We start from the raw sequence: 10341 nt of genomic DNA, 5'->3' as shown, positions 1-10341 counted from the left end.
GGTGTCTGGTGGGAGGTCCTCAGTAGGAATAGTGGAGGTACTAGTGTCGGTCGGTGAGTGATAGTGTTTGTTTTAAAGCAGAAGGTGGGTAGCTGGTCCCGATCGTTGCTAGGTTTTTGCCGTTTCCTCTTCCGGTATTGTGTGGGGGGCAGGAAGGCCGTTGTGGGTGGTGGGGGAAGGGAGAGGCTTTTCTTGCGCTAGGGTTTTTTTTTGTGACACGCAAAGTGCCTATGCGGACTCCCCGCTTCTTCGGCGTGCCCTTTGAATTGTCTGCTTCTCCTTTTTCCTCGCTCGTGCCTTTCCTTGTGAGGGCCATGCACATTGGTGTGTGGATGTATAAATGTATGTCTGTATGTGTATTTGTACGTGTCACGCCATACTTTGCATGCCTGCCCTTTGCGCTCCCCCCCTCCGAGCGAGCTGGCGACGACCAGACCGCCTCACCTGCGTTTTTTTTTCTGATATCTCCTCTCTGCACTGCTAACGCATCTGCGCATGTGCTCCCCTACGTATACATATATTTGTACATACCTAGATATACTTGTGCACCAGTTTCCTTGTGCCGACCAAGTGTGCTCGGCTGCTCCTCCCTAAGGTGCCCGTCTTCTCGGTGGTCTCGCCGTTTGCGCCCTTCATGGCCGTTGCTGTGCGCTGGTTCTCCCCGCTTGGTTGCCTTCACATGTGTGCCTTGTGTGCTGTGTGTCTTTCTGCTTGCTCTGTCTCTTCGCCGCGTCGCCTTGCCAACAACCCTGCATCGCGTCAGGCCGTCGCCACGTCAAGCGGTGTTTCGGCGTCAAGAAGCATGGATTCGAAAGGGCCAAGTATTTGGCGCGGAGCACAAAGATTTTCTTTTTGAAGAATCAGCGAGAGAGGAAGCGGCAGCTTTCCCTATCAGCTGCCCTTGGCGTTGGCGGAGGTACACCGCTAAGCGTCTCGGGGGCACACGACCCCGTAACAGCGCAGGATGATGCAGACGCGACGCTGCAGCTGCAGCAGCAGCTGCAGCAGCAACTGCTGCTGCTGCAGCAAAGGGAGGCAGATGACCGCCTACAGCAGCAGCAGCTGCTGCAGGGGGTCCCTCCGAGGCAGTCGGGCGAGGATGCAGGCGACCAGCAACAGCAGCAGCAGCAGCAACTGCTGCTGCTGCATCAGCATCAGCTGTGGGCACCTCCAGAACTGCTGCGAGCGGCAGCGGGCCTAATGCTCTCCTCACCTCCGCGCACGCCTCTTTCTGCGGATGCGAGCTGCAGCGCAAGGAAAGGGTCCACAACAGCAGCAGCAGCAGCAGCAGCAGCAGGCGGAACGGGTGGCTCTGATGGAACGGCATTGGGTGTCTCAGGGCTCCCTGCCACAACGGCCAATGGCGTTCCTTTAGAGTTGGATGTGCGGCCTTGTCGCAGCAGCAGCAACTGGTGGCGCTCTGGCGTGGCGGCAGCAGCAGCAGCAGCAGCAGCAGCAGCAGGAGCCACAGAAACAGGGAGCGGCATGCGAGGTTCTGCTTTCAAGGGAGCCCCCGAGGTGTTGCGGGAGGAGTATTGGTCGTTGCTCGATGCAATGGATCAAGTGGACTGGGATGCCATCAGCGGCGAGGAGGCTGTTGCTCTTATCAACGAAATCCCCAGAGTCAGGGGTGAGCCACAGCTTGAAAGGAAGCCTATAGATAGATACATGTATGGATGTATATGTATGCACTGGTGGCGCTGCAGTTGCTGCACCTGGAGTGCCTTTTTCCTCGTTTGACACTTTACTGCCTTAGCAAACAAACGGTTTGGGCGTGCACAGCGGGATCGTACAGAGAGGTTGGAGGAACGCGCGGAAGGTGCTCTGGATGCTGGGGTGTTTTCTGTTTATTTTTGTTTTGCTTGTTTCTACAAAGCCCTGTGGGAAGGTGCTGTGACCTAGCAGAGTGTGCTCTGCGCACGCCTTTGCATGGACTTGTGGCAGTTGTCTCACCTGGCGTTTTTGTGTATTTGCAAGCCTCTTTGCGTGTAGGGGTTTGCTTTGACCGCAAGGGTTTGTACTGGATCAGTCAGTGGCACGCGCGGCAAAAGAAACACAGGGAATGGTTTCCCGTGAAGCGGTTAGGGTTTCGAAAGGCGTGGAAGCTGGCCGTGTGCATTCGGAGGGATGCAGAAAAGGTCGAGGAGGAGCCGACTGGCTATCCCATGATACCTGTAAGGGGCTGAGATCAGTTGCTTGCGGCTTCCTGAGGTGTGGGCTTGGCATGCTGGAGGTAGATAGATGTCAATGTTTGCATGCATGTGCACGTGTATGTGCAAAAATGTAGATGTAGCTGCAAGGGTAGAGTTCGCCGTGTGCACCGAATGCAGGGCTGCAGCTATGGGTGCTGTGTGGCTGTGTGCATCAGGACCTTGAGGAGGTGATGGGGGTTACATATCAAAGAAGCGAACGCGGCCGTAGTTGGGTGGCATACTACCTGGAGACAGTTCCAGCAGATTTTGACGGTGCTGCAGGCAGCAGCAACGGCAACGGCACTGGTGCTTTGGGCAGCAGCAGCAGCAGTGGCAAGAACTGCACAGCGGATGATGGAGGCTTTTTTCCGAAGAGCCGGTATAGGGTGGGGGTTCGGCATTTCCCCGTGATTGATCAGGCCTTTGAGGCGGCTCGCCAGAAGGCTGTGGCGCTGGCAAAGGCGCAGCCGCTTCCCACAGCTCTGTTTCAAGTCTTTGAGCGAGACGCTGTGCAGAGGCTTGCTGCTTCAGACGCTGCGGGTGCAGGAGGAGACCGCCTAGCGCCTTCCCCAGTGCCCATTCGGCTGCTCAATACGTTCGCCTCCATGCCACCCTCCACGTCGCACATAATCCAACTCGAGATCATGGAGAGGCGATTGCAGCTGCTGCTTAATGGGGTCAACCCCGCCGTGGCCTGGGCTGTTGCATGCGAGGAACTCGGCAGACAGCAGAGCAGGAGCAGTGCGGTGGCTGCAGCAGCAGCTGCAGCAGCAGCGGCGACTGCTGCAGCTGCTGCTGCAGCAAGAGACGCCACACAAGCGTCCGCAGCAGCTGAGCGGTTGTTCGCACCCGCCGCAGCCACCAGAGATGATTCTACTTCTGGGTATGTGCCCATGCTCATGCGCGTCCGCAGCAGCCTTGCGGTGGCTACAAAGGGTCTCATGGGTGTGGGATGGGGAGGCTGCGCTCTGGCTGCTCCTAGTTTCTGGGTTGGGAGTGCACGTGTATGATTTGCGAGCGTCACGTGGAGCGTGGGTTGTTCGCTGCGGGGTAGGGTGCTTCGGCGGTGCTCGGGCTTCTCGCAGATTTCCCATTTCTGCACCTGGTGTGGCTGCCTGCGGCTCTGCTCTGCAGCACTGGCGTATCACCACGCGCGCGGGGAACGTCGTGGGATAGCTTTGAGCGGCATCTTTGCGTAGGAGCCTCCTTGGAGCCAAGCAATGCGTCACTGTCTTTGACAGCGGCGGCGGGCAGAGGCCACGGGAGCCTATCCGCTGTGGGGGGAACATCGGGGGTAGGCGAGGAGACTGGGGAGAGCTTGTTTGATGCGGAGGATCGAGCAGCAGTAGACGAGCTGATTATGGGTCTGGAGGGCACGGATGATCCAGAACGGCCTGCTGCAAAGCAGCTCCCCAAGATTGGCGGGGTGTACTACAAGCGAGACGGCAACTACAAAGCCTGGGCAGCCAGTTGGCACATCAAGGGCAAGCGGGTCAGGCGGTATTTCACTGTCAAAAAGCATGGATTCAGGTGCGTCGAAGGGGAGCTGCAGGGAGTAATAAGTGAGAGGAGTTTGTGTGCATGCGATTCCGGAGGAAAGAGAAAAGGCGTGTTTTGCGTTTTTTTTTTCTTTTGCGCACTCTCTATGTCTTCTACCCTCCCTCTCTTCCTCACGCGCTCTCAGGTCTCTGCCCGCAGTGTTCGGCGCTTTGGACCGTCGAGTTTTCCTTTGCGGAGGCACGTGCTCGCTGTTTTTTTTTTGGTGCGCTTCAGGAACGCGTATCTGCAGGCTGTGAAGGCCCGCCGCGAGGCGGAGCAGCAGGACGGCATTTGTGTAAAGCAGCGGCAGCACCAGCAGCATCACCTTCAGCCGGAGGATTTCTTCCGCAAGGTTGCCAAACAGCAGCCGCAGCAGCAGCAGCAGAGGGACATGATGCTGCTCCTGCAGCAGCAACAGTCGCAGCAGTACTCGGCTGCACCTCAGACGACCAAGGAAGGCTCCCCAGACACTCCAGAGCCGGAGAGTGTGCTCCCTAAAGGCGAGGGGTGTGCCTCTGCTGCAGCGCCAGCACCAGCGATATCTACGGCCGCAGCAACTCCAACGGGAGCAGCAGCAACAGCTGCAGCTGGTGCGGCGACGTTCGAGCCAGCCTGTTCCTCCGCTTCCACACCGCTGGGGGGTCCAGGAGTTGCGGGAAGCAGCGCGGGGGGCGTCGGTAGCGGAGGCTGCAAGGCCGTCGAGACGCAGCTTCCCAGCAGCTCAAGCTGCAGCAACACTCTTCACAGCAACCGGATCGGCAGCAGCAGCATTGACTGGCGTCTAGCCACGCCTTTGCAGCGGGCAGCATGGGCTCTGGGGTGGCCCGTCGAGGACCTTCAGCTGCTGGTGGAGCAGCAGCTGCAGCAAGAGGGCGAATTGCCGCAGCACGTCGAGTTCGCTTTAACACGCGAGGCCATTCATGCGCTTCTTGCAGACCTCCACGCGTAAGCTTACGCCTTTTTGAAGGCACTCCCAAGCGTGCCAACGGCCGCTTCTTTTGCCGTCGAAAATTCACAGAGTTGGCTAGTGACACGCGTGAACGCTTGCCACAGAGAGGGGGATCCGGGGGCAAGAGGCACCGGCGCACATGAAGAAGACTTTTGCCACCAAATACCTCTCTGAAACTTTCCCTTTAATGCATATACACACGCATTTGCTTTTTTATCAGCCAACATAAATCTGTATGTGGATGTGTGTTTGTGTGTGTTCAGGCACGTAGTTCGCTTGTCAGGCCTTGATGTTTGCTGTCTTCCTACGTCTAACACGTCACTTTGCCATTATCAGCAGAATGCATTGTTGCAATTGTTTGTTGTAGATCGGGTCCTTTTGTTTGTCAGTCGTTGCCGTACTTTGGCCGAGCTCTCTGGTCTTCCCGAACTCTTTGGAGCTTCTTTTGCTTCGTGCCGCCTCCCGTCTCAACTCCCCGTCCCGCACATCAGGCATCTTCTGTTCGCCCTCTGCTCGCCTTCTCTGTCCTGGATTACAGAAGACATGTACCTTCCTGAGCCTCTCCTCCTGAGGGCTCAACATGCGCGTCACGAGCTGGGTCTAGACAGTGATCTTGAGACCGACGCGAGCAGCAGCAGCAGGGAGGCAGTGCCCTTTGCGACAGATAAGGAGCCGCGGGGGTCCGTTAAGGGAGCCTCTTCGCAGCTGCAGCAGCGGAAGTCTGAGGGTCTTGCAGAAGAGGATTTAGGCGCCTTTGGCTCCCCAAAGCCGGAGGAGCACCAGCAAGGAGCTGTCAAGGGGCCTGCTGCTGCACGCTCTACTTCAAGCGTGCTGATGTCTGCGGTGCAACAGTTCCTTGTGGCAACCAGCGAGGGGCAGAAGAAGGGGGCTTCTCCCAGCGCACCGGTGGCAGCTATCAACGGAACGCCTCCCCAGTGGAGCGATCATCAGCAGCTGCAGCAGCAAGACCTCTTGCAGCCTCTGGAAGAGCAAGAAGATGAAGAGGTGGAGGAGCAACACTGGTCGCCTATGGTGGGCCTCGCGGAGGGAGGGGCCCCCGAATCGCCTCTTGGTGAAGGGGGTGATGGGCACTTGGAAGGGTCTCCTCGTGTCGTTGTGGACCCTCCGGAGCCAACGAAGTTGGAAATTGAGGCTCTGCGGAGAGGCAGTGGAGCCTCCATGCGGACAACTTCTTCCGAAGTTGTTGCATACGTAATGGCAAAGGAACGAGCGGGGATCGCTGCTGCCACTGCAGCGGGAGCAGCAGCGTCGGAGTTGCACACGCAGCAACAGCACCACCACTAGAAACAAGCAGGCACCCGTTGACAACGGGAGACCTTCATCAGTGGGGTAATGCCACGTCTCTCGCGAGGCCTTCACGTGTGGTGGCTACTTGCTGCGCAGGGTTGGTAGCAGTGGAAGTCTCACGTGGAGCACAGAGCGGCGCGCAACTGGGCACTATGGCCCCTATGTCGCATCTGTCCTTTGCGAGGCCTCTAAGGGACCCTCTTCTTTCGGAGGGACGGCCCCAACTGTTGGCTGCTCGTTGATGTGTTTGTGTGTTACGTCGTTTGGCTAACTACTGCGAATGGGCAACTAGCTGCTTTGAAGACGTGACACGGAGAGTGCGAGAAGGCCTCTAGCATCGAGTGACCCCCACTTCTCCCAGGGGGCACGCGACGCTAGGGGCTTCTCGCCTGTATGAGTAACTCTCGTGTGCATTGTTTGTATTGCTTTGACTGTGATGGGGGTGGTGTGCCGCCCTGCGAACTTCACCAGCTAGCTGGATACCAAGCTGCCCAGTTTGTTCGCGTGCTGACGTTGAACGTAGAGGCAGAGCAATACCGAGGTAGAGGGCAGCTTTTTCAAGAGAAGTGAACGCCCCGATGGCGTCTGCAGGAGTGCGTACAAGGGCGCTCGAATCAGTGTATGACTACGAATGTTCTTTATCGTATGGATCCAGTTAGCTGGAGATTTGCGTCTAATCGTGCAAAAGGAGACCCCTCCTTGCTTTATAGGTCTACTACCACTACTAGGCCCAACGAGCATAGTCCGCTAAAAAGGGCGTCCAAAGCTACCCAACGAAGTGCATCCTCAGAGACTACCGAGAAAACAGATTTACAAACTGCCGCGTGCTGGACTGCCTCTAAGCCTGTCTGTGGCACAGGCCCTGGAGAATGCAGATCGGCATGGATCGGGCAAAAAGGCCTCCCGGTGCCCCTTTTCTTCGTCCCTGACTAGCAGTCCCCGCTTCACGGATTTGGAGATGGTAAGCGCAGAACTACCGGCCGAGTCGCCTTCTGAAGGCAACAGCCGCAAGCCTCTGGAGTGCGAATTGCTGTTTGGTGAAAATGCAACAGCAGAGGGTTTTTGGAAGCGGGGCAGCGATGCAGTCTGCTTTCTCTCCGCTATGTCTCTAGGAGCAAGGGGGTTGTGAGGGTTGGGCCTTACTGCACAGAGGAGCACAAACTTGTTGTTGGGGGCTATGAGCAAATGCTCGATCGGCTGCACCGTGATGTGCTCGACGATCTGCGCAAAGCATACCGCACGACCAACAACTAGAGCCTTCGAAACTTCAGTGCTAGATTCTCAATGGCAGCAGGTGCCCTGCAGTCAGCGGACTGGGGATTCCTCACCGCTAAACAAGCGAAAGCAAGAAACACGCTAAGCCACGAGCCGTGCAGGGTACGCTCGCAGTTACCTTGTACACCTCCAAATCGGCACTCCGCAAAAAGTAAAGCGTCTTCCCAGTTGCAACGACCAAGACAGATCCATCACGCGAAAAGTCTGCAAGGGGCGCAACAAAGCCAGCACCACTTGTCAGTCCCACACCCACTTAACTGCGCAGACGCATCGTATCACCTGGGGGAAAGACAGAGGAGGCCGCTCTCTCTGCTCGTGCTAAAGTTGAATCTGAATACGGCGCGGGCCAAAGCAATTCAGAGGCGTACGATGGCGGCAGTTTCAACAGAAGCGAATGAACTGCCACGCTGTATGGCGCTAAAAGGGTTCGCTCGCGTACGGAGAGTAGTGAGCCCATTTGGATCCAGCTGCAAAGCCGTCTCGCAGATCTTCTTCGGATCCTCTTGAGCCTGAAACGTATTACTGCCAAAGCCTAGCGCTACGCCTGAGCCCTCCCCCTCCCTCTGAAACTCTTTCTATTCCCCCTGCCCGCCTTGGCGCTTTTAGGCTTCGTGTCTCTGGGTGTGTCGTCGTGTCTCTTTCCTGCCCGCCCCTTCCAGCGCAAGCATGCATGTAGGCCTGTGCGGCGATCTATCTCCAGCAGCGCGGCTGCTGCTGCTCAGGCAGACGGCGTCTCCGTACTTGATGCCGAACGTTAATTCGCCAAGAGCTCAGACACCCGCCTTTGTCTACAACAGCCGCCATTGTTCGGTCCAAAGAAATGCCAAAGGCAAGCAGACCACAATCGCTGCGAATATCCATGGCTTTTTCCACCTGCAAGCAGCGAAAAGGGGGGAAGTGCCTCTCGACGGGTTCACGCGCAGCTGACCCTCAGAAAAAGGGAGGCGGCCATGTAACGACGGCTCGATAAGCTGCAGCTGCCAGTCTCTGCTCCCTTGATCTCAAGGCACGCACTTTTTGGAAGTTCCCGCCTTTGGTTTTGACCTCAAAAATTTTTACTCCAGGTGTCCATGCGGCGCATCCGAAGAAGCTGAAGCCAAGAGAAAACTCCCAGACTCGCCGCGCGTGGGGGAGGAGAGGGGGATTTCAGGGAAAGAGGAGACACGGGGGAGCCGCATATAAAGTGTAAGCGGGCACTTAAGTGCTTTTGCCGCGGGTAAGAGGTCAAGGGTGCGGTGGTTTAGTAAAGATACAGCAGGCACTCATCGCAGAGAAAGATAAAGAGCACTAGCTGCATAACTCCCGAGTCAGCCAGCGAAAAGTACCCCCGCCCTTTTGTGCTGGCAAGTACCGCGCCCTCTATGCAGCAGCTAGCTGCTTCTCTATGGAGTGTCCAATACGGCGCTTTTGCTGCATTCGTCTACAGGACCCCACAGCGGGGGTGCAGCTAGCTGCGCTGAACACCACATGCTCGCCGTGGCTCGCTGAGTACACCGATATACGTGAGCAGCAGCGTCGCACATCTCACCAGCCATCGCCACTAACGGCGAGTTGCAGGTTGCGGACCTGCTTGGTGTCAACGCAGGTGAGTAAGTCACCCTCATAGGAATGAATCCTCAACTGAGCAAACATCGGGCAGAGAGAAGGAGGCGGCGGAAAAAAACAGGCGTGGAGCATCTAGTCGAGGCGCAGAGCAGAGACAGTGTATGCCCCACAACGCAAGGGACCTTAGGGGGGCAGAGAGACTGCACGGCTGCCTGCCGCAAGAGCGAAGGCGAAAGGCGCCGCTGGACGTCTCCCACTTCCGTGTCATCCCCTTCTGATCGCGTAACAACCCAAGGAGCCCTTGAGGCAACGAGTTCTGCAACAACTCCTCTCTGGAGGGGGTCCTTGCTGCGGCGAATCTGCATACCCACAAGAGGAGCACCAACGGCAAAGGCAGCAGCAAGAATACAGAAGAAAGACGCGTGGCGGGAAGGGCTGAAGGGGCACATCGCGACAAAGGGAAGGCACTGAAGCGAAACAGAGAGAAAAGCCGAGCAGCAGAGACGCGCAGAAAAAGCCACGGAGGCAGGCCCTCATCTGAGCAGCAAACCATCTCCCATCTAACCAGTCGCTCTCTCTCTTTCTGCTCAACAAGACACGCTAAAAGAGCAAGTATACGGCTGAGACAAAGCTCTGGCGCAGGTAGCGTAGCGGCTCCTAGAGAGGAAGAAAGATAGAGGCCTCTGTAGCCCACCTCCCTGATCGCATCAATTTTTCGTCCCTCAATTTTGATTTCGAAGCACACCATTCTTCCTTCCGTCGCTGCGGACAGAGCGCCGCAAAAATACTCAAACTTCAGGTGTATAGGGACCTGCAAGAAGAGTTGCTTGAGGCGTGTTTCACGTTTCCTACGCGTGCGCTAACCACCCCGCAAAGAGACTTATCAACCCCTCTCATGCATGCGTAAGCCTCTGACTGGCCCCGTGGATAGACGTCCTACCCATGGCTCCGCAAAGATACGCGGCAGCTTCGCTCTGCCTGTCTTTGCACCAGAAGTCAAGGGCGGAGAAGGCGTCCTCTCTGAAGTTGTAAAAGTAGGTGCTGTTGCCGTCGAGAGCGACGTGCAGCTTTCCATCGGATGTAGTTGTGGCTACTAACGCTGACGGAGAAGGAACATTCATAGCGCAGACAGAAGAGAAGAAAAATCGGCGGAGCAGACGCCTTTAGCTCCTGTTTTGGCTCTGCATGCAGTCTTTTGCCGCCTTTCCCACTACGTACTGGGCGCGGGCAGACAAGGCCACAGGATATGCGATGAAGAAGGAGAAATGGAAAAAGAATGAGAACAAAAAAATGCGAAAAAAAGGCCGGAGTGGTAGAAGGGCACATACACACACACATGTACATACACACACACACACATATATATATATATATATATATATATATATATACACGCATACATATACACACACACAAAACAGGAAGAGTGTTGTGTAGGTAAAGAGCATAGATATCGGTGGTGCCAGGATAAATAAAAAAAAAAAGACAGAATCACCATCGACAAGGTCACACCGTTTGACAATCTAACTATAC

At 56.3% G+C, this 10341-nt stretch overlaps 2 protein-coding genes across 2 annotated transcripts; one reads left to right on the top strand and one right to left on the bottom strand.

Annotated features, from left to right (window-relative positions):
• Nucleotides 1-763: 763 nt before the first annotated feature.
• LOC34622495 lies at nt 764-2998 on the top strand (the record flags this gene model as incomplete). Its single annotated transcript, XM_026334210.1, has 4 exons — nt 764-975; nt 1117-1630; nt 1993-2174; nt 2369-2998. Coding segments are annotated over 4 exons (1538 nt in total), but the record flags the coding sequence as incomplete, so codon positions are not given.
• Nucleotides 2999-6319: 3321 nt separating this feature from the next.
• Nucleotides 6320-9929, bottom strand: LOC34622494. The gene is made up of 10 exons (XM_026334211.1): nt 9749-9929; nt 9503-9570; nt 9066-9167; nt 8792-8883; nt 8278-8353; nt 7992-8136; nt 7703-7807; nt 7382-7467; nt 6807-7209; nt 6320-6573 (listed from the first exon to the last, which is right to left on the bottom strand). The coding sequence occupies exons 1-10, from the start codon at nt 9927-9929 to the stop codon at nt 6320-6322; spliced, it is 1512 nt and encodes a 503-aa protein (XP_026189996.1).
• Between the last annotated feature and the right edge of the window lie 412 nt (nt 9930-10341).

This window comes from Cyclospora cayetanensis, unplaced genomic scaffold (genome assembly GCF_002999335.1).
Source record: "Cyclospora cayetanensis isolate NF1_C8 unplaced genomic scaffold, CcayRef3 CcayRef3_contig_383, whole genome shotgun sequence".
In the NCBI taxonomy this organism is placed as follows: domain Eukaryota; phylum Apicomplexa; class Conoidasida; order Eucoccidiorida; family Eimeriidae; genus Cyclospora; species Cyclospora cayetanensis.
The sequence above is the reverse complement of the archived record's forward strand: the minus strand, read 5'-3'. Positions and strand labels throughout refer to the sequence as shown.